General features: G+C 59.9%; 2 protein-coding genes across 2 annotated transcripts in view; one reads left to right on the top strand and one right to left on the bottom strand.

Moving 5' to 3' along the window:
* Positions 1–1,580: 1,580 nt before the first annotated feature.
* Positions 1,581–9,845, top strand: OTUB1 (OTU deubiquitinase, ubiquitin aldehyde binding 1). The gene is made up of 7 exons (XM_055314950.1): positions 1,581–1,693; positions 3,344–3,405; positions 3,865–3,963; positions 7,883–8,001; positions 8,212–8,296; positions 8,413–8,607; positions 8,699–9,845. Exons 1-7 carry the CDS (start codon positions 1,636–1,638, stop codon positions 8,894–8,896), a joined length of 816 nt encoding a protein of 271 aa, XP_055170925.1. The 5' UTR covers positions 1,581–1,635; the 3' UTR covers positions 8,897–9,845.
* Positions 9,846–9,976: 131 nt separating this feature from the next.
* MACROD1 (mono-ADP ribosylhydrolase 1) overlaps positions 9,977–22,985 on the bottom strand; it is a 150,880-nt gene continuing 137,871 nt past the window's right edge. The window contains 7 exon segments of the mRNA XM_055312412.1: positions 9,977–10,115; positions 10,258–10,292; positions 10,381–10,462; positions 10,786–10,859; positions 11,072–11,102; positions 11,234–11,355; positions 11,787–11,903. Of these exon segments, the coding sequence (XP_055168387.1) occupies positions 10,288–10,292; positions 10,381–10,462; positions 10,786–10,859; positions 11,072–11,102; positions 11,234–11,355; positions 11,787–11,903 (431 nt within the window). The 3' untranslated portion in view covers positions 9,977–10,115; positions 10,258–10,287.

The raw sequence follows: 22,985 nt of genomic DNA, 5'->3' as shown, positions 1-22,985 counted from the left end.
CCGAAGCGGAACTCGATCCCAGGACTCCAGAATCGAGCCCTGGGCCAAAGGCAGGTGCTAAACCGCTGAACCACCCACGGATCCCGTCATATTGCATTCCTATACTGTCGCAAACTGAGGTGTCTCATTGGGACTGTACTACTGTCCTACTGGTGCTAAAACACTGCTGTCTTGTCATGAAGAAGTTGGGAAACCGAGCTGCAAATCTTAACTTCTCTAAACAGCAGCATCTTTAGCATCTAAGGCTTGTTCCCCCCCCCCTTTTTTTTTTAAATAAACTCCCCAATGTAGGGATCGAACCCATGACTCCAACATCAAGAGTCCCATTATTCTATGGACTGAGCCAGTCAGGCACCCTGGCCTTGCTGCTTTTTAAACTTTTTGTTTTTTGATATTTTAGAGGCAATTTTAATAAATCCTGTGTACCCTTTATCCAGTTTTCCCCATTGGCAAATCCTGCAAAACTACAATACAGCACCTACCGGAGTATTCATACACAGTCCAGATGTAGAATATTTTGAGCAGCCCTAGTAGCTCAGCGGTTTAGCGCCGCCTTCAGCCTAGGGCGGGATCCTGGAGACCCGGGATTGAGTCCCGAGTTGAGCTCCCTATGGGGAGCCTGCTTCTCCCTCTACCTGTGTCTCTGCCTCTCATGAATAAATAATAAAATCTAAAAAAAAAAGATATAGAACATTTAAGGGGCGCTCAACTGGCTCAGTCGGTGGATCGTGCAACTCTTGATCTTCATTCAGGTCTGTCTGAATGAAGCTCCATCCCCACCTTGGGGGTAGAGTTTAGTTTACTTGAAAAAAAAAAAAAAAGTGCGATGGGCAGCCAGCGGGTGGAGCGAGTGACTCTGGGTCTCCAGGTTGTGAGTTGGAGTCCCATATTGAATGTAATTACTTGAAAATAAAAATCTTAAAAATAAAATCTAGAACATCTCCATCTGCACGAGGATCCCTCCCTCAGCCTTTTTACAATCCCATCCACTTCCTCCAGCCACCTCCCCTCACCTAACCTCTGGTAACCCTAGAGTCAACTCCTTTAAAAAAGAGGGAAAGACTGCTTTCCTCATAACCAGAACGGCACGGAGTCCAAAGTTAGGTCCCAAGACTTTGGTCTTGACCCCCAGGGGCATGTTCTCCCCGCCGAAACGGGACCCCAAAGTCCGCTCAGAAGCGCGGCCCACGGTCCCAGGCCGTGACGTCCCGGGGCTCTGAGGTCAGCACGATTCCGCCTCCACCGCCAGGTTCTCCTCCCTGCAGTCGCTGCCAGATTTCTGGGGTCCGCAACCGCGACGCTGCCTCCCGAGATTCAGCCTCACTCTCCCAGTCACGTCAGCCACACCAACCGCGCTTCAAACCCCAGGGGCAAAAAATCTGAATTGGCTCCGGGAGCTCTTCTCACCAGGGATTTGGGCATAGGGAAGGTGGGGCCCAGCAGGAGCTAGAGGGGGAGTGGCCGGGCGGCAGCCGCACCTGACTGCGAGCCCCGCAGGTGACGACGCCCTCTACGTCGCCCGAGGGGGGCTCGTCGCTAGGGCGTTGCCAAGGAGGGGCCACGGGGAGGGGCCCCCTTCCGGGAGGAGGGCAGCTGCTAACCCGGAAGCGGTCGGCAGTGCGGTGCTGTTTAAAGATGGCGGCGGAGGAACCTCAGCAGCAGAAGCAGGAGCCGCTCGGCAGCGACTCCGAAGGTACTGACCGGGGGAGGGCCGTCCGGCCCGGGCTAGCGGGGGCGATGCGGGGCCGCCGGTTCCCGAGGAGGCTGGGGGCGGGGCCGCGGGCGGCCAGGGGCGAAAGGCACGGACGGCCCCTTCTTCCGCCGCCGCCTCCCCTCCCCCTCACAATGGACGGAGCTGCCGCTGCCGCCGCGACCCCCGGCCCCTAGGGCCGACGGGCGAGCGAGCGGGGCGGGCCCGGGCCGGTGGCTCTTTCCTTTCGCGCGCGCCCGGGGCGGGGCCTGGGCCGCCCCGCCCCCCGCCCAGCCCCTCCGCGCCGGCCGCGGGGCTCCCGGGTCCCCAGCCCTCCCAACCCCAATCCTTGCAGTCAGGCCGGGCCTAAGCCGGGGCCTGGCCGCCCGCCCTCTCCAGAGCAGCCCGCGCCCGAGAGGGCGTCGAGTTACGCCGAGCCGCGGAGCACAAAGGACTGGGCGGGCCGCTCGGGATGCTGAGGGCGGCCGGGGGTTGTGAGCGGCTGTGGTGTGTGCCCCTGAGGACTGCAGCCCTCGTTTCCGGCAGAGCCCCCTCTTCTGGCTTTGCAGCCCCTTTCCGCCTTCCTGGGCATTGTTTTGTTAGACCTCTGGAGGTGGACCTTTCAAAACGTTGCTGCCTTCTCCCTTTTCACCCGCGTTTAGGCGGTTAGGCCGCAGGGACCGAGTAGGTCATTCGGGTGGGAGGGACAGCCCCATTGCAGGGGAGTGTAAGGGATGGGTCAGGGCCCAGATGAGGATCCGGGATGCTGAGACTGAAGAGGATTGACCTTAAAAGTCATTCAGCGCACACACACCCCTTTTAACTGCACACTTGAGACTGAACGCTAGGAGTCGGAGGCCCCCAGAAGAGGCTTCCTAAGTTCACGTAAGAAAGAGCGAGGACCATAATTCAGTTTGGGCCCAAACAGTGGCTGCTGAGGGTGGGGCCCACAGGTGGACCTGCCAAGTCACTGATGAACACTTAATCCAATGCCTCGTAGGTACCACCTCTTCCTCTTGACATTTCAATGAGGGGAGGAAGGTGGTCCTCCTTTACAGCTGGGGAAAGTTCTCTGCCACACAGGAGCAGAGGAGAGGTATTGTGGTAAAAACCTCAGACTTTAGAATTAGGCACACCTGGATTTGAGCACAGGTCTTTGTTAGTTATGACCTTGGGCAGGTTACTTCACCTGTTTGCATTTGTTTTGTTATCTGTAAAATGGGTATTAAGAGTACCCAGCACAGCAGAAGGAGGAAGGGTGTGATCAAATAAAGTGCAGGCTACGGGAAGCTCTCCTCCGGCCCAGAACTCTACCTCGTCCTCTTACTTTCACCAAGAGACCCTGCCTGGCCCCAGAGCATTCTCAGGCTGCAGGGAATTGATATTAGAAAGCGGGGGTGGGGGTGGTGTTAGAGCTGAATGAGTACATGTTGGGGCAGGACATACTTTTACCCCCTCATTTTAAAGATGGGAAAACTAAGGCCTGGAAGGGAAAGGACTTTGTCAAGATCGCACCGTTGGGGTAAAGCAGGGTGTTAAGATACATACTTCAGATTCCATACCTGGCCTCGGCTGCTCTTGTCATCGGCCTAGCTGCCTGGCATGGAGACAGCTAGGGCTCACTGTAATCTTTGGCTTGCTTCCTTCTTCCAGGTGTTAACTGTCTTGCTTATGATGAAGCCATCATGGCTCAGCAGGACCGAATTCAGCAAGAGGTGAGGGGCTGTTTCCCTTGGCCCTATTATGGGGAACCTATATAGCCTGGGCCTGGGGCCTATTTATCTCTCGTTTGAAAGGTTCATCCTGGGCAGCCCCGGTGACTCGGCAGTTTAGCGCCACCTTCAGCTAGGGGTGTGATCCTGGAGACCAAGGATCGAGTCCCACATCGGACTCCCTGCATGGAGCCTGCTTCTCCCTCTGCCTGTGTCTCTGCCTCTCTCTCTGTGTCTTTCATGAATAAATAAATAAAATCTTAAAAAAAAAAAAAAAAGAAAGAAAGAAATGAAAGGCTCATCCTCTCCAAGCTATGCTAGGTATTGGGTGTCTTGGGATAGGCGGGGGATCACTGTGCCACTGGGTGATTGCTGCAGCTCCCCTCCTTTAGGTGTTCTGGCTGTTAGGTGTGAGTACTCCACCAGCATGCCAGACCGTGATGGGTTTCCTCCCCTCTGCAGATTGCTGTGCAGAACCCTCTGGTCTCAGAGCGGCTGGAGCTTTCGGTCCTGTACAAGGAGTATGCTGAGGATGACAACATCTATCAACAGAAGATCAAGGTGGGAGCCTGGCTGAGGGGGCAGGAAAAGCCCTGGGGGTAGGGGCAGGAGTGTGCCTGCTTAAGACCTGCTCCTTGCTGGCCTGACCTCAGAGAGGGTAGCATGTTGGGGTAGCCCTCTGGTTGCTGCTTCAAATGTGCACACTCAGGAATCAAAAAGACCTTGATTCATATCCTGACTGTGCCATACAGAGCTGTATCCTTGACAGGTCCTTCCACGTCTCTGAGCTGTGGGGTTCTCTGCTGTGAAATCAGAATAAAGAAAGTAGCTGTACGCAGGGCTGTTGTTGATGGAGATGGTGCCTGTGGGGTCTGGTGCAGGCTGAGTAGTAGCTGAGGTCTCACCTCAGCTGAGTAGTAGCTGCTCACCATGGTGCTGGGTGGCTGGGAGAGGCTGGTTCTGGCAGGGGCACATCCTGCTGTCTGCCTCTGGGATGTTTGTAGAGGGGTAAGCAGCAGTGGGGCAAAGGGACCTGTGGACCTGTGCAAGGCCCAGCAGTATCACTTATAACTTGAGGTGAGATCCCTAACCACTCCCTGTCCGTGGGGGCTGGGACAGTGGGTGCGTGTAAATAGTATCCAGTAGGCACAGCCTGAGAGCTTAGTAAATGTTACCCTGCACCCCAAGATGAGAGATGCTTAGAGTCTTCCACCAGAAAGGAAGGGCTTTTGGGGTTATTCATATCCTCCCTCGGGCCAGGGAGGTAGGCAGTGGAAGGTGGCCAGATTAGATGGTAAACCGGAGGGGGGAGTAGGAGGTGGGGGGGTGGGCACCACGCTTCCACATCAGCCAACTGCAGGGAGTGGAAGCCTGCAGGGCAAATAGTGGTTGTCCATGCCTCTCACTCCATTGTTTCCCTGACCTGTTTTTCCAAAACAAGCCAGAAATGATTTTGATATGAATCTCCAGACTTCTAACAGGCAGCGAATTCAGATTTAAAATGTGTGGTTCAAACAGCACACCTACAGGCCAGATCCAGCTGTGTGTGGCCTGTGGTCTACTTGGACCCCTTGCTCAGTGTTTGCAATTTACCCAAGAGGACTGTGGAGAGATAGATGAAGGCACTGGCTTTAGGGCCTGACAGACCTGGATTCCAGTTCTGGCTGCACTGAATTAGGCAACGCACTGAATTTCTTGGAGCTTCTGTTCTTCGTGTTGAGTCCTCCAGCACACATTCGAGTGCCTGCTGTGTGCACAGGTCTACTTACTGCCCTCTGCCACCCCTGCAGTGTGCGGTGCCTTAGCACACCTCCGCCCTTGGAGTGTCCTGCCTAGACAGCAGAGCCCACTCAGACTTGGGTGACTTTTCTCCTCTGTGCATTGGGCCCCGGTGAGGTTTAGGATAGTGGGCACCAGCCCTCAGCAAAGGGCCTGGCACGGGATAAGTGCTCAGAATGATTCTAGTAGCTTTTCCAATAGCTGCAGTGATTTGGGCTCTTTGTATGCATTGTGTGCTGTGATTGACCATCTGTGAGCACTCGCGGTGGGCCAGGTACTGTTTGTGGTCCCAGAGGCAGAGTGAGGAGTGCAGCCGAGGAGCTCCTGCCCTCATGAAGCTTATGTGTCACAGTGTGAAGACAGTAAGGCAGGTATCTCAGGCGTCTGTGTCAGAAGGCATCTGGAGAAGTGTCAAGCAGGGAAGGGGGAGAGGGAGGGCAGGTGGAAGGCCTTGCCAAAAGGGTGGTGTTGGAGTGACAGACTGAAGGTAGCAGGAGAGCAGGTTGTAGGCATGGGGCAGAGAGGGGCAGGTTGGGACCACTGTGAGGTGTGGTGGGGTTTGAGGAGGCCAGTGTGGCTGGAGTGGCACGGAGAGGAGCAGGGGAGGGCCAGGAGGCCGCCTGAACGTAGCCTGGGAGAGGAGGTGAATTAGCAGGTTTCTCTGGTTCTTCTGGCTGCTGGAGCCGGGAGGCCTGGGAGGAGGTCTGGAGGAGGGAGTGACTGGGACCAGAGTGCCCTAGGGTAGTGAGCAGCCGCAGAGAGGGAACTTGGGGGATAGATTGGCTGGGGCCAAGGGGTGACAGAGGCTTTTTGGCTTGAATGGCTGAGGGGCCGTGGGGTCAGGACATGCTCAGAATGGACAAGTACTTGGATATACGGGTCAGATGGAGTGGAGGGCGGAGATTGGCAGGCAAATTGGGGCTGTTCAAATCCCAAGACCAGGGATCCCTGGGTGGCGCAGCGGTTTGGCGCCTGCCTTTGGCCCAGGGCGCGATCTTGGAGACCCGGGATCGAATCCCACGTTGGGCTCCTGGTGCATGGAGCCTGTTTCTCCCTCTGCCTGTGTCTCTGCCTCTCTCTCTCTAGCTCTCTCTCTGTGTGACTATCATAAATAAATAAAAATTAAAAAAAAAAATCCCAAGACCAGCGGCGATAAGGGAGTGAGTATAGTTGACCAGCAGAAGCTGTCCTGGGCCTGAGCCGGGTGGTGCCCTTCACACAGCAGGTACCATGGGTGGGTACGTGGTGTGTGAACAGCACGTGGTGTCTTGAGAAAGGGCGCTCTGTGGTTCCAGGGTGGCCCTGATCTTCACAGGTTGAGAGGAGGAGGAGGGTGCCGTAAGGCTGGGGCCTGCAGTCTCCATGAAGGACAGGACGGACTAGGAGGGTGTGGAGGGGGTGGTACGAATTGGCTGGGTTCACCAGGTTGCGGGGTGCCCCCCTTCATGGTGAATGCTGCTCTCGGAGCCTATCCAGAGAGGTGTGGCCTTGGCTCAGGTGGAGGTAGTAGAAGAGAGGTGGAGCTGGGAGTGCAGACAAGTTCCCAGAGCAGTTACTCCACAAAAGAGACCAGAGAACTTGGGCGGTGGCTGGAAAGGGATTCATGGGAAGCAGAGGAGTTGTTTCTCTTTAAGCAAGAACTAGCGTTGAGTTTGTGTGCTGATGAGTCTAAACCTGTAGGGAGAAAAACACTGATGATGCTGGAGGGAGGGGGAGGCTTCCTGGAACAATGTCCTTGAGCCTAAGGGAGGGGATAGGCTCCGGGGCTCTGATGGGGACCAGAGGGGTGGCCCTGGGAGCAGCCTCAGACCCTCCGGGGGTCAGGAGAAGAGGGCTGTGCACTGCTATGCTGGCTGGGGCTAAGGGGTGCTGGGTGACAGTCCTCAGAAAGGCAGTGAGAGGGCAGCCCCGGTGGCACAGCAGTTTAGTGCCGCCTGTGGCCCAGGGTGTGATCCTGGAGACCCAGGATCGAGTTCCGCATCCGGCTCCTTGCATGGAGCCTGCTTCTCCCTCTGCCTGTGTCTGTCTCTGTGTCTCTCATGAATAAATAAATAAAATCTTAAAAAAAAAAAGAAAGGCAGTGAGATCATTGGGAAGGTGGGCAGGGGGTTAGAGAGAATGGAGATGGTGCAAGATAGTCCAGGGGAGGGAGGCCCCGCTGTGAGCAGTGGCCCCACATGTGTGGGGAGGTTCGACAGAAGAAATACCCTTGCATTTAGGGAGGAAAGCAGCTGGAGCAGAGAAAAGACCCGTGAGAGTGAGTGGGCAGGGTGGGGTGTGGAAGGCGAGTGCGGATGCTGTTTCCTGAGCCCTGCACTGGACGCCCATCCTCATTTGTCTGCCCTGGACTCAAGTGGTTTGAAAGGCTGCTCTCTGGAGAAGCTATGTAGAACCAGGACTGATTCATTTGTCCGTTTTGTTTTGAAGAAATGGCCCCCACGCTCTGCAGCATGGTAGGCCTGTGGGCTGGTGATGACTCTGATGCCCCAAGCAGCCAGTGTGTACCGAAGAAGTTCTAGTTTCCTGAGGCTGTTGAGGCTCTGGCCAGTGGGTCACTGAGTCACTGGAGTCAGCAGCCAAGGAGGGCAGTGACTTCTTTCGGGATGGGGGAAAGGTTTCCTTGGCCCATCCTGGTTCCGGCCTGATGTTGGCCTGATGTTGACCGGCATGGGGGTGGGCGGGTGGGGCTGCCTCTCTGCAGGACCTCCACAAAAAGTACTCCTACATCCGCAAGACCAGGCCTGATGGAAACTGTTTCTACCGAGCTTTCGGATTCTCCCACTTGGAGGCGCTGCTGGATGACAGCAAGGAATTGCAGCGGTGAGGCTGGTGGGCACTTGGGAACTGCCAGGAGGTTCCCTCCCCATCTCTCTGGGGGACTAGGAGATGCATTTCCACCTAAGGCCTGACAATGGCGGGGCTCCTGCTTTGGGGTTCCGTTCTGAGTGGGGGTAGGGGCCCCCAGTCCTGGGCCGGCCTCTTTGCTGGCTGAGGAGCCCATGCTGGCACCCCTTGCCCTCCCACCTGCAGGTTTAAGGCTGTGTCTGCCAAGAGCAAAGAGGACCTGGTGTCCCAGGGCTTCACTGAATTCACAATCGAGGATTTCCACAACACGGTGAGCCCAGCTGCCCCTGGTGCCCCCACAGCCAGGGTGGAGGTTGGGTCGCCTGGCCATGGCAGGGTTGACCCATCTCCTTCTCCATTGTGCCCTCTGTCCCCTGTGGGTGGCAGTTCATGGACCTGATCGAGCAGGTGGAGAAGCAGACCTCTGTAGCTGACCTGCTGGCCTCCTTCAACGACCAGAGTACCTCGGACTACCTGGTGGTGTACCTGCGGCTGCTCACCTCGGGCTACCTGCAGCGCGAGAGCAAGTTCTTCGAGCACTTCATCGAGGGCGGGCGGACAGTCAAGGAGTTCTGCCAGCAGGTGCCGCCTCTTTCTCTCTCACCTCGGGGTGGGGAGCACAGTGGTGGAGGGGGGGCTGGGGGAGGGGCGCTGACCCCCACCTGTGCTGCAGGAGGTGGAGCCCATGTGCAAGGAGAGCGACCACATTCACATCATCGCACTGGCCCAGGCTCTGAGCGTCTCCATCCAGGTGGAGTACATGGACCGCGGCGAGGGCGGCACCACCAACCCGCACATCTTCCCCGAGGGCTCTGAGCCCAAGGTGTACCTTCTCTACCGGCCTGGACACTACGATATCCTCTACAAATAGGGCTGGCCCTGGCCTCCTGCTGCCCTGTCTGCCCTCCCCTCTGCCGGGCGCTAGACATGTACAGAAGTTTTTTGTGGTTGTAAATGGTCATATTTCACTCCCTCCTCCACTTTCCCTGTCACGCAACCTTCCACATTTTATTAAAGGGGATGCTGGTGGTGAGCCGCGTTGTGTGCGTGTCCCTGCTCTGCTGCTGCCTGGCTGCTATGTGTCTGGCTGTCCCTCTACTCCCTCCCATGGGTTCTTCTCTGCCTTCTGCCTGTCCACACCCAAGCTTTCCCACCAGGAGCGGTTTTGAGGGGGCCTCTTGGGGACCCCTCCTGGGTACCAGGGTTCTGCTTCCTTCCCCTCAGGCACCTATCCCTTCCCTCCCTAGCTGGTCCAGGGGCTTCCATGAAAACCTTGGAAGTTCCTTGGGGGCCTTGCCCAGGGACATAGGACTGCCCAGGCTTCAAGCTGTTCCCTTACAGGCCTAGACTCCACCTTGCTGTCTTGGTCAGGGCCCCCAAACCTGAGCTGCCTGCCCTTTTCCTGTCAGGGGTCAGCATGGTCCAGTCCTGGGTGGAGAAGGCTGACGCTGTGGGGGCCTGGCTCAGGGCAGGCGTAGGAGCCAGAGCACCCCAGTGCCACCCCCACCCAAGTGGTACCAACTCCACCCAGGTGGTACCAACCTGGTTGGGGAGGGGCAGCCTTGAGTCCTGTGCTTGGTCCGTGATCCTGAGGTCTAGGCAGGACTTGCAGGGCCGCCATTCCCCCCTGCTCCTCACCCTCCACCCCCCGCCTGTGCCTGCTTTGCAACCCCTTTGCTTGGGCCACGGTGTCTCTGCATTGCTTGCCTCTTTGCCTTTACCTCTTTTTTTCCTCCACCCCAGCACATGTGGGGTCTTGGCCCCCAGGCTGTGAGCTCCGTGGGGGCAGGCCCTCAATAAATGTGAAGTACTGCTGCCCACCTCTGCCGTCTGGCCCATGCCTCCACCTGCCCAGCTCTCCAAGTGCTCTCTCGCCAGTCCCTTTAAGCCAAAGGCACTTGTCCACACCCCTGGGCTGCCACGTCCTTCCCCAGCCAGCACTTAGACGGTAGTCGCTGCAACAAGGGTGGTCTTTATTAGGAGGCTCCTGAGGGCAGGGAGCTGAGGGAAGGAACAGGGTGCCCAGGCCCAGATGCAGGCTTCGGGGACCTCTTAGAGCTGAGAGCGAGGTCCTGTAGGCCCAGGGGAGTCTGTGGGCAGAGGGGAAGAGTCAGGGAGTGTGGCTGGTGGGTTTCCCCCAGCCTCCCCTCTTGGCTTTCCTGCGTGGGGGTGAGCCGGTGTGTTAGTGGGCAGGTTAGTGGGCAGCCATGTGGCAGGTCAGGCCCTGCTTACCAGTCCTGGGCAGGGTGGGCAGCGATGCCGTCAGGCTGGAAGGCAGAGGACAGTGAGAGCCTGCCCTTGGGTGGGTGGGGGAGGGGCAGGGCTGACCCAGCGCAGGCACCGCGGGGTGCTTACCCACTGGGAAGTAGTGGGGGAGCCGCTGCAGGTAGATGCTTTCGTCCTTCTCCAGGAACACGCAGATGATGAGCCGGTCCACCTGCGCAGGGGCCTGCTTAGCCTGGGCAGGGCTCACCCACAACCTGGCTGCCTCATCTTACCGCTACCCCCACCTGGGCAGGTTTTCACCTGTCTGACTGGGGAGAGGGGACGGAGGGGCCATAGACCCTTCACAGAAGGGGTTCATGGTGTGCACTCCACCGCCCTGGCTGGACACGCTGGGCTCAGACGAGTAAACAGGTCCCAAGGGAAGGAAAGGACGCACCGAGGGCTGGTGCGGCCAGAGACCGGGCTGGTCAGCGGAACCTGGATGCGCCCTACCCCCCCACCCCTGTCTGATCTCCTTGACGGCCCAGGACTCACCTTGTCCTTGTGTTGCTCCAGCCACTCGCGCAGCGCGGCCAACACTACCTCCGCCGCCGCCTCACTGGGGTAGCCTGGGGACCCAGCGGAGCGGGACTGAGCCCCCTGAGCCCGGCCTCTGGCCCCCCAACCTCGCCGCCCGGGGACCCGCCCAACTCCACCTGCCCGGTTCAGCCCCACCTCTTGCCCCACCCGCCCGGGCCCCTCCCCGCATCTGGGCTCACCCACTTCCTAGTCCGGTCCCGCCCCCTTCTAGACTCCACCCCTCACCCCACCCGCAACTCACCGAACACGCCGGTGGAGATGCAGGGGAAAGCCTGGGGCGGGGGCGGAAGGTGGGAGGGAATTGAGGGCCGAGTCGCTCCTTGCCCACCGCCCTCCCGGAGAGCCTTCCTCCCCCGGCTCCCGGCCGCCCCACCCCCGCCGCATGGCGCCCGCCCCCCCTCACCGCGGAGCGGAGCCGGTGCTCCAGCAGCAGGTCGAGGCTGCTCAGGTAGCAGCTGCGGAGCTCGGTAGCCTGGCTGGCGCTGGGCTCTCCGTGGGCGATGGGTCCCACCGTGTGGATGACATCTGCGGAGGCGACGGGGTCAGGCCGGCCGGGAGCTCCAGGGGCTCAGAGGTTTCCTCCCCTTGCCGGCCTGGGCCCTCCCCAAGTTGAGAGTCCCCGGGGAGGACCCCCATCCATGTGGGACACAGGTGTGCCCTCGAGCTCCAATGAGGTCCTCCACAGAGACAGGCAGGTCCGCGGGGCCCCGCTCCCCACATCCGAACGGACCGCGCTGAGAGCGGGGCGGAGCGGGTGAGCCAGGGCACTGCCCCCTCAGCTCTGGCCCTTCCGCCGCCTGCTTCGGGGCATGCGTGGAGCGGCCGGCTCCCAGCACTAAGGTTAAGAGGTGCCCCTGACGAGGGCTCCAGCAGTTCAGTGGGGGCTGCTCCCCTCTCCCCGCAATTGCACAAGGTGCCCCGTCTGCGCCCCACCGGGAGGGCGGGGCGGGACTCACACTTGGCCGGCAGCCGGTAGCCGCCGGTGATCTTGGCCTTGCCGGTCTCGCAGCTCTGCAGGGTCCGGCACTCGTCGGTGAGCAGGGGTCCGGCGGCCCGGTGGATGCAGCCGTCCACTGCAGGGCAGGGGGCAGTGAGCTGGGGGCGCCCCACGTCTCGCCTGAGCCCATTTTACGGAAGGGAAGGCGGAGGCCCAGGCACAGAATACTCCCAAGCCCCTCGGCCGTGCCACGACTCGCGGGGTACCGCGCCTCCTCCCGCGGCCTCCAGCCTCTCGCAGCGCCCGCCGGCCCTACTGGTTCCGCGGCTGCAGAAGCCCAGGCGCGGGGGCGGCCGCAGCGGCCGGGAGGGAGGCGGCGCGGGGCAGCCGGCAGGGGGCGCCCCGGGCCCGCCCTGCTCGTTCCCCTCCGCGCTGCAGGGGCGCGCGCGGGGTGCGGGCCCGGGTGGCTCCGCCAGGCGGAGTCCGCCACCCCAGCCCGGCCCGGGGGAGGGTCTCCCTCCCGCGACCGGTGGGCGCCCGCACCCGAGAGGCCTGGGGGCGCCGACTGGCACCGCGCACCCAGCCCAAGGCAAGGCCGCAAACTCTAGGACCCACTTTACAGATGAAGAAACTGGGGTCACCCAATTACAAGTGGCAGACGCGGTCCGGGCCCGGCGCCCGGGTCTTCCAGCCGCTTCCGCGCTCCCCGCGGACAGGTAGATCCGGGCCACGCAGGTGGATCAGGGCGCGCCCCCTGCTCGTTAGCTGCCTAGTTAGCGCCTTCGGCTTAATTGCGGCGGCCCCGGGCTTGTTTACCTGAGAGCGGCTCCGGGGCCTCGGCGGCAGCCCTGGGGACGCGGGCCCCATAAACACCTCGGGCGCGGCGGGAGCGCGGAGGAGATGCGCCTCCGGCCCCAGCTCACCCAGGCGCAGCAGCCCGAGAGGCCCTCGCGGGAAAGGCGGGGCTCGGCTCTGGTCCTTCTCCCTTCTCCCTCCCCCCCCCCCCCCCACCCAGTGGCTACGGCCTCATCTGGAAATAGCGACAGGGACCCCTCCTCAGGGGAGTACACCCTGGCGGGGAGAAAGTGACCGCCTCTGGCAGCTCCGTAGCCCCGATGGCACCGCAGCCTGCGCCCTGAGCTCCTGGGGCACCAGCAACCCACCGGTGTTCCCAATGCCCAGCGGCACGAAAAAAAACCCATTTCTCCATTTTGCAGATGCGCAAACCAAGGCCCTTCCTCTTCAATCACAGCCCCAGCCCCAATGTCTTGGCACAAGTCCAGGGACACTAGCTGGACCACCCCCTCTTCTCTTTTGTGCCCCGTGGGGCCCAATTAAACCTAATTTTGTGACTTCACTTGGAGCTGGCACCACGCGATTTCCTAGAGCATCCCAGGGGTGGGATGGATGGGGAGGAGGAACTAGGGGAGCCCTGGGAGGACTCTGGGGCTGGGTCCTACCCTCCTCTCCTATGCAGGGAAGGGTAAGGGCAGCTGTGGCCGATGGGGAGGGGGCAAGACTGGTACCCAAGGCAGGGCCACTGAGCTACCTGTCCAGGTGCCACTCATGGGTGTGCAGCCTGGAGCAAGCGTGCAGTGTCCATGTGCAGCGAGCATGTCTATTCCAGGCACCACCGGTGTGTGACAGCTGGGGCTGGGGAGCTGGGCAGCCTGGACCCAAGTCCCAGCTGTGCCAGTCACAGATGTGTGACCTAGAGCATATCACTTAACCTCTCTGGGTCTCAACTGCCCCATCTATAAAATGGGCTAATAGTAGACATTCATCTCATAGGGCTTTTGGAAGGATTGAGTTAATTTCTGTAAGGTGCTTAAGCCAGTGCCTGGTGTGGGTGAAAGCGATGTGCGTATAGGCTGTTAGGACAGCGTGAGAGTGGGAGGATGTGCTCCACGTGTATACCTGGGACTGTGAGGGGAGGCGGGTATCCAGGCATTTGCGGGAATGGGTGTGAGCTGGCTCTCCCGGGGTCTCTGGGCCCTGCCCCAGTGCTGTCAGCCACTTGGACCCAGCTGCCTGCCATCCGGGTGCCGTCCACCCTGCAGACAAGCTTGGCCTGCCGTGGATGCTGTGCGGAAGTGGAGCTCAGCAAGATCTGTGTTTCCGGGACTTAATGTTTCCTGCAGAGGTGGACAGGCCTGTGGCCAGGCCTTTGGGGCTGACCCAGGGGCATGAGGGGGAGGAGGGGATCCAAGCCAGCAGAAGCCGGAGCACCCCCGCCAGCATCCAGGCCAGGGCCAGGGCTCGGGACTGCCATGCAAGTGCCTGGGGGACCTGGGGGATCTGTTCCGCGGAGGCAGAGATGAGGGGCAGGCCCTGGGCCCCACCCCTGCCTCACCCCTCTCCCCATCAAGACCAAGTACGGCCTGGCCCCCTCCCTCTCCACACACCGGCCTTGTCGCTCTAACATCTCAGTGCCAGAAGGGACCCTCAGCCTGCTGTCCTTAGCCACAGGTCAAAGGGCTACCACAGGTCAAAGGGCTACCTGTCTGCCCGGTGGAACGGCAGCTCTCCTGGCTCAGCTCCCTTGGCTATGTCCTGGCTCTAAGGTGGGGGTAAGCTGAACCCTGGAACCCACAGGAGGAGGCTGCCTGGGGTCTCATCCACATGACCCTGGGGCTGCCTGGTGGGATGGTGGTGACCTCAGTTCATACCAGTTTACCCTCGATTCCCTCCCTGGGACCTTTAGCCATATCCAAACAAACCTCAAGCCTCCAACTCAACCCCTGCCCCCTGGAGTCCCTCCCGGGGAGGCTGATCCCCGTTGGTGGGGTGGTGGCACCTTCTTCAGATGTCTCTCTGATGGGGCCGAAGGAACCCTTGCCTGGAAGACTGCCCTAAGGGCCGCTCTGCGTCCTTCCTCAGCCCCTGCCCGGTCCCCTTCAGGCTCCCAGCTGGGCTGGGGCTCAGGAGTTCCAGCCTGTGCAGCCTCTTGTGGGGCCCTGCTGGGCGCTAAGCGGGTCACACTCTCCCTTGTGGGTCCTCCCAGCCACCCTGGGGGGTGCTACAAATTTCCCTGCTTTATAGAAAAAGACATCGAGCCACAGAGAAGATGAAAGACTTGCCCAGGGTCACACAGCTGGACTGCTCTACTTCCTCTAGGACCATCGAAGGCTTTCTCTCCCCACAACCTCCCTTCACCCTGGCTGGCTGGCTTCCCCTCCCTCCTCGCCCAAACTCCCAAACCTGTCCTGCTGTCTGCACACCCCTCTTCCTTGCAGCAGGGCTCATGCCCCCCTCTCTGCCTCAACTCATTGCCCTCCCGGCAGATGGACCCTGGGGACTCTGGTTGCCCAGGGGGCTGGGGTCCCTCATCCCATGTGACTGTTCAGCAGCTCCCACGCAGAGACCACCAGCCACCTCTGTCCTGTCCAGCAAGGCTGCCTGGGAAACTGTCTGTCTGCCTCCTAGACCTCTTCTGTCATGGCCTGAGTGTGTCAGATGCTGCTCCTGCCTGGAGACCCTGTCTGTCCTCCGCCCTGGGGACCCTGTCTGTCCTCTATCCTGGTCTAGGCTCTCCCCCTAAATAAGGTCAGGCACCCTGCTGCAGAGCCCCCTGCGGCCCTCCTTCTCCTACTGCAGCCTCTACACTTCACGAGGGTTTGGGGGGGCCTCAGCTCACACCCCACCCCTTCCTAGGAGCTTGGGGGGTCAGGAGGACACCCAGACAGGGCAGGGGCTGGAGTCAGGCCCTCTCAGCGCTGGCAAAGGCGGGCGGCAGGCAGGCTCCTATGGGGGCCATTTGCCAAGGCGCTGAGGATATGTTGGCCGCTATTAGGGTGCTGTAATATTCATGAAGGGAAGATTAGATATTTAAATTTATTCAGCAATAAATGCGTCTCAGTAGGGGAGCATTCCTCATGCTAAACAAACAAGCAAGCAGGGACTAATTAATTATTTACAGGAACAAGAGGATGCCGGTGGCCTGGGGGAGAGGGGGGCTGATGTGTCCCTGCCAGGGGGCAAGAGACCCTAAGGGGCGCTGGGCCTGGCCCCCATCCTCCCACTTCCGCATCCCCCTCTGCCAGCCACCCTGTGGGTCTCATCCCCTCCAACCCCATGTGCCCCCTCTGGGATTTCTTTCCCTGGAAATCCCGCCTATAAGCCTGCAGGTGGCTTTGGGCAACTCCCCCTCCCTGTCCCCACCTCTACAGAGTAATGGCACCTCCCTCCCCATTTGGCGTGAACACTCAGTGAGACACTGCACTTTATCATACTGTCCCCCATGTCACCTGTTTTCGATGGGGAGACCAAGGCACAGTCACCGCCTCTGTAGGCAGATGGCAGCTCAGCCGTCAGGTTCTTGGGGGCCTCCTTTGCCTGAGGGACAGAAATGCTGCCACCACCCGGTGGAGATGTCACTGAGAAAGCCCTGGGCAGACAGGGCTGGGGCGGCAGGGGGTGAGCTTGAAGCCTGAGGGGGCTGGGAGAAGGGTGCACCTCCTGAGCGCAGGAAGGCTCCTGGGTGTGGGCCCCAGAGACCACTCTCTGGCCAGACCTCTCCCCCTGCTCGTCCCAGGGCTGGGAGCCCAGCCTGGCGAGAGGCCCCCCCACCCCAGCCACCCTGGTGTTGCCTGCAGCTGTTGCCTGGGCCTCAGCCCCCCTGCAGAGAGATCCCAAATGCCAGGGATGAGAGGGGCCTGGCCCCACTAGTAGGATGGGGAAACTGAGTCCCCAAGAGGGTACCAGCTAGGTCGGGGCAGATGCCTAAGCCACTGGGAAGCCTCCAAGCCCTGAATCCTGTAGAAGACAAGCCTGGTCATGAAGCCCAGATAGGATGACCCACCCCAGGGACCTCGTGCCCCCTTGTCCCTCTGTCCACTCTAACTCCCACCTCTGCTCTCCGGTCTCCTCCCTGGCCCCAGTTGAGCCTTGGGAGGCTCAACCTCACGGGGTGCCCCTTTGCCAGGACCACCTTTGACCTCTGCCCACGCCCTCCCAGTCACTTGCGCAATCACCAAACTGGTGCTAGCCCCAGCTCTGTGAGTCTCACCCTACTGGGGGAGACAGAGCCCACCCTCGCAGTGCCAAGGCAGGTGGGCACCCCAGGGAGGAGATGGATGGACAACAATTCCACAATGTGATGTGAAATTCATTACGGGGTGAGATCAAATCCTTAAATGGGGATTTGAAAACATTAGGGCTTCATTATGTACACAATGGCAGCGCCTCATTCATCATGCAAAAATCACTCCCGTTATTAAAAATTCCCATGGCAGCTGCAGGCAGGGGCCTGGAGGCATCTTGCCTGCCATGGGTGGGGTGCGGGCCCGAGGGCCCTAGGCTAGAGCCCCGCCAGAGGCCTGAGACCCTTGTCCCTCCCAGGGCCTGGGCGGGGCAGGGGTGGGGAGCACAGTTCCCTCCAGGGGCTTGGTGCCTCAGTTTTGTAATCTGCAAAATGGAAATGTTGATGGTACACCCCAGGGTGCTGTGGTGACGGTACCCAGGATCCTGCAGGAGAGGCTCCAGGACGCCTGACTCCGAGGCCCGGGTGCTCAGGATAGCTGCTAGCACCGCCATCACCAGCTGAGCGAGGGCAGGGAGGTCAGGGCCTTTCCTTAGGGGAGGAAACCTCATTCCCTTGCTCTTAAAACCTCCCATGACTCCCAGGAGTCCATGAAATAAAATCTTCCAGCCCAAGCAAGGCTGGGGTTCCCTCCAGTCCCCACCTTAGATGCCAGGCCTCTGCATCTCTCCCACCTGCACAGTTGGGGGGGGGGGCTGCAGGGTGGTGGGGCTCTGCCTCGGTGCTGCAAGACATGAGGTGGGAGAAAACATAGCTGGACACCAGGGAAGGGAGGTAGGAGTAGTGGGCCTTGTTTCGCAGCTGGGAAGGCTCCCCTGAGGAGGTGGCATCAGAACAGAGCCTGAGCAGGCTCTGAGAAGACGCTGTGGCTTCAGGAAGCTGGGGGAGGAGGGCTCAGGCCAGGACTGGGGGGCCACAGGGATAGCTGGGGTGGGCTGGGGGGAGGCAGAGGGCAAGGAGGGGGAAGGGAAGGGGAGGCTGCATCTGCAGAAGTGGTGGAGGAAGCTAGAGATGCTTCTGTTGCTGCTGTTGCTGCTGCTGCTGCTGCTGCTGCTGCCGCGGCCGGGGGAGATTTGAGCAGGGATGCTGTGGCCTGGGACCTGGGTGTGCAGGGGGCCGGTGGGGGGGCTTTGCTATTCCCCACCAGATGCTCCTGCCCTGTCTGCTCAGCTCAGGCTAGAGGCCTCCCTCCCCTCCACAGCCTACCCTCCTCCTCCACCCCTTGGCACACAGTGGGGCTCTAGACTAGCTTGGGGACTGGGTGCTCGGCCCTGGGGCTGCTGCTTCCCCCGAGGCCAGCCCAGGCTGCCCGCTGCGCCCAGCCTTGGCTGCGGCCACCAGCAGCCACTGGGCACAAGAGGAGGCCTGGATGTTTCGGAGGCTTTGCTGATGCCCCAGGCCTGCCGGGCTCTGAGCAGAGGAGGGTTCAGAGAGCAGGAGAGAGCAGGGAGGGGGAAGAGACAATGGGAGGAGGAGAAACAAAGAGTGGGTACCTGAGTGAGAGAATTGGGGAGCAGCCCAGAGATGCTGTGCAGGTGGGAGAGACAGAGCAGAGGCAGAGAGAGACAGAGATGGACAGACACAAAAAGAAAAAGTGAGAGACAGAAGGAGAAAGGAAAGGGGGTGGCGCCACAGCCCTTACCAGGGCCTTGGATCTGTGTGGGGAGGGAGGGAGGGAGGGGAGGGGAGGGGAGGGGAAGGTGGGCCAAGCACCGCGGGGTCTGCTCCAGCTGAGGGGCCACCGTGGCAGGCCAGGGCAGGCGTGCAACACACACACACACACACACACACACGTGCTCGGGCCAGGGGAACAAGGGCCCCTGGGCAGAGCTGGCCCACAAACAGGTTCCATGAGCACCTGTGACCAGGAGATGGACAGACAGACACCCTGTGCATGACTGGCGGGAGGGTAGTCTGATGGGGGAGGCGGCTGGTATTTAGATAACCTCACAGACGGGAGTGTGGCTATCATGGTGACAGAATGCCAGCCCACGAGGGGCAGGGCCCGCCGGGTGCCAGCACCCAGGACAGTGGCAGAGCATGGCGAGTCCTCAGCTAACACAGCAGGAGGGGTGATGGTTGGGGGGCTGCCCTGCCAGGGAGGGAACTAGGCAGGGCGGTGGCGGGGGAAGGGCAGGGGAGCCTTGGGCCCAGGAGCAGCACGTGCAAAGGCCCTGTGCCAGGTGAGGGCTGTGGCAGAAGCCGCACCACCCTGGCCTCTCTCAGGTAGGAGATACCCCGGGCCTGGGCGGGGGAGCCGGGGCGCAGGGTGGGCTGTGGGCCTGGGGCAGGGGGCGCGGAGAGGACCTGGCTCCGGCCCTGCCTGACCCCAGCCCGCCCAGCCCTCGGGACAGGCCCTTGGGGAGCCGGCCGCGAGCGGGGATGGTGGCCACGTGAGCCGAAGGCGGCCCTGAATTAATCTGTCACTAAAGCTTGGCCATGGCAGGCGCAGTCATGATTTAGATGAATAATTGAAACGCTCCGATACATTTATTATCCCTTTAGTGCAAAAGTGGCAGAGAAAGACGAGGGGTAATTGAAAAAGAGCGCACAAAGCTCCACGAGAAAGCTGACTCCTTATCGCCGAGTAAACATTTCAGTCCTAATAAACAGGAGAGACACGAGTCAGGGCCCTGTCGATCCCCATCCTGATTTAGGGCCCGCCTCCCTTCTTACCATATAATGGGAGCAGGGCCTGCCTCTAAAAAAATGTCTATGGCGCCAGTGAAAGTCTCTCCAGCAGGTAGGAGGGAGGCAGATGAGCAGGGTGCCCCCCCATCTCTGGATCTGGGGGTCTAGCGGGGAGGCAGTTCCAGCCCATCGGGTCCCCACCCCATCTCCCCCAGCACCCTCCACCTGCCAGGCCTCTCTATCCCTCTATCCCTCTGCACCCGTTGAACTCCTATTCATCCTTCAGGGCTGGAGTCAGATGTCCCTTTTGCTGGGAAGCCTCCTACGAGACTGGGTCTCTTTGAGGGCAGAACCAGTCCTGAGTCCCCACCATTGCCATGCTCAGAGAGAGCCCTGGGGAGGGATGAAGGGGAGGGGGAGGAGGGGGGCTTCCCAGAGACTCACTGTGTGGCCAGAACCACCTACCCTGGCCCTGGGGCCCAGTAGGGGCCCAGCCCTACAGTGAGACTGGCCCAAGAGTCCTGGACTCGTTGGATTAAGTGCTTTTGGCCCCAGTAGCCCAGGGGCTCTCACCGAGGGCAGGGTTGCCACAGACTGACTCCCTTTCCTCCTCCTGAGGGGTCGCAATCCCCCTGCACCTGGAACCACCACACACACACTCATCTAACAACTAACTGGGCTGCTTCACCAATGCCCTGCAGGTTGGGCCCCAGGCCTCCTTCTTTTTTTTTTTTTTTTTTTTTAAAGATTTTTATTTATTTACTCATGAGAGACACAGAGAGAGAGAGGCAGAGACACAGGCAGAGGGAGAAGCAGGCCCCCTGCAAGGAGCCAGATGTAGGACTGGATCCTGGATCCCAGAATCATACCCTGGGCCAAAGGCAGATGCTCAACCACTGAGTCACCCAGGCATCCCCCCAGGCCTCCTTCTGAGCCATAGCTGCCCTCCCCGCAACCCTGCCCCCCATTACTGCCTGCGGTCCCTCCCCGACCCCCAGTGCAGGGCTGTTGGACCTGTGTGCCAGATCTCCAGGCAGTGCCCCGCATACAGAGGGTGCAACGATCCAAGCACCCCATAAACCGGCTTGGAAAGCCCTAGAACCGGTCCCTGAGGAGAGTGCATTCTAGTGCACTCTAGTGGGGAGACAAGCAACAGGAATAAACAGAATACAAGTCCACGAAAAGGGGATCAGCGCTATGGAAAAAGCTATAGAGCAGGTAAGGGTCAGCACAGCTTACAGTGGCTGGGGCAGGCCACTCCTGGCTGATGCATGGATGGGGAGTGGGTAGGTGATAGGTGGGTGAGGGGGAGATGGATGGATGGGTGGGTGGGAGGTACATTGTTGGATGGGGAAGGAAGGAGGATGGGTAAAGGAGTAGATGGATGGGTGTGGGAGGAGTATATGGGTGGAGGGGGTAGAGAGAGGGGTAGGGGTTAGATAGATGAATGGAGGGCAGATGGATGAGTAGAGGGGATAGGTGGAGAGGTGGGGGGTAGGTGGATGGGTGGAGGGGGAGTGGAGGGGGGGCAGGTGGATGGGTGGTGATAGGAGGGTAGGGAGTGGGTAGAGGCCTGAACCCCTGTGGGGTTGGACTCAGGAAAAGAGAGAGAAACCTCAGGTGACCCCATGGGAAGACAGAGCTCAGTCTGAGTAGACCCGGATGGGGACCTGGGCCACCGAGTCTCAGGCTGCTCCTGCCTGTGGCTCCCACCCAGGCAGCTGGCGGGGAATGGGAGTGGTAAGGCTGGAGGGACCAACAGTTGGTAGGGGGCACAGGTGGCAGACATGAGGGCAGAGGACATCTCAGAGGTCTGGGGCCATCTCTATTCCAGCCCTAGGCAGGCAGCAGACAGCCCCAGCCTCACTGCTACCACTGTCCCCTCCCTGCCACCTCCACCTTGTTCCAATGACATTAGCAGAGTGACAGCCCCAGTGAGTACTCGCAGTTGCTCCATAAATCTTGGGCGGCGTTAAAAGGCTAGACTCCAGGCCCACTTCCTCCTGGGTCCTTGCCTGCCCCATCCATCTCTGTATCAGACAGGCAGCCCTTGGGACCTGCTCCAGTCTCCTCTCCCCACCTCAGTGCTGCCGGAAGGGGGGCTGGAGGACCCCTCTCTAGACCTCCCTAGTCAGTCTGGCAAGAGCAGGTGCCCTTTGACCTCCCAGAGTGAGGTCCTGCCTGGCCATCCATGAGCCACTCCCTGCCCTGCCTAAAACCTCAGAGGCTCCCACTGCCCTCCCCAGCAAGTCCTTCATGTAACACATAAGGCCACCCTGCCTTTCTGTAGTTTTTTTCATTCATTCAACAACCTTTTTTTTAAAAAAGATTTTATTTATTTATTCATGAGAGACACAGAGAAAGAGAGAGAGAGGCAGAGACACAGGCAGAGGGAGAAGCAGGCTCCACGCAGGGAGCCTGATGTGGGACTCGATCCCAGGTCTCCAGGATCACACCTGGAGCCGAAGGCAGATGCTCAACCGCTGAGCCACCCAGGCATCCCTCATTCAACAACCATTTAATTGAGCACCTACTATAGGAGCCAGACCCAGTTCCAGCTGCTGGAGATCCAGTATGGCCCTGTGGGCCTTTGCTCTCAGCGGGAACTCAGACGATCCACAGTGACCATAATGGGTGAGTTACACAGCACGTGCAGCTCTGAGAGACAGAGGCACTAGAGCAGGCTGGGGAGGAGGGTTCTGGGCTGAGGAAGCAGCCTGTGCCCAGGCCTGAGAAGGAGAGGCAGGGGGGCTGGTGCTCAGTGAGGGAGTCTGGCAGGTGGCCGGGCTCCTGGTGGGCCCCAGTGGGCCCCAGTAGGAACCTGGCCTTGGCTCTGAGCGAGGGGAGAGCCCTGGCAGAGCTCTGAGCAGGAGAGGGGTGATGGCCTGACTTAAGGTTTATTTTTTATTATTATTTTTATTTTTATTTTTTTGGCTTGGGTTTATTTATTTATTTATTTATTTATTTATTTATTTTTGGCTTGGGTTTAAAAGGCCAGTGCCACGCCTGGGTGGTGCAATGGTTGAGCATCTGCCTTCAGCTCAGGGCGTGATCCCAGGGTCCAGGGATCGAGTCCCACATCGGGTTCCCCGCCGGGAGCCTGCTTCTCCCTCTGCCTGTGTCTCTGCCTCTTTGTGTGTTTCTCGTGAATAAATAAATAAAATCTTAAAAAAAAAAACACCAAAAACATAACAAAAGGCCCACACCTTTTTGTGGTCCTTTGTCTCCCAGAACTGAATGGCTAACAATCCAGCTCCCTATGGGGTCTGGGAGGCTCCCGCCTCATCTCCTGCCTCCTTTCCCCGTGACTGGGCTGCCGCTCCCATTTCCCTCGTCTCCCCAGATGCCCCACGTTCTCCCTCACTTCAAGCCTTCACCTGTGCTGTTCCCACTCCCTGGACCCCCTGCCCACTGCTCTGCCGCTGTCTACCCATCCCTCAGGTCCCAGCATAGGCATCACTTCCTTCCAGGAGCACTGGTCCCCCACCGCACAGAGCACCCTGGATGGTCTCATCTGGACCCCGGGACCGTGAGCCCGGGGAGGGC

This window comes from Nyctereutes procyonoides, unplaced genomic scaffold, assembly GCF_905146905.1.
Source record: "Nyctereutes procyonoides isolate TBG_1078 unplaced genomic scaffold, NYPRO_anot_genome, whole genome shotgun sequence".
NCBI lineage: Eukaryota > Metazoa > Chordata > Mammalia > Carnivora > Canidae > Nyctereutes > Nyctereutes procyonoides.
Note: the sequence above shows the minus strand (reverse complement) of the source record. Positions and strands in the feature narration are given on the sequence as shown.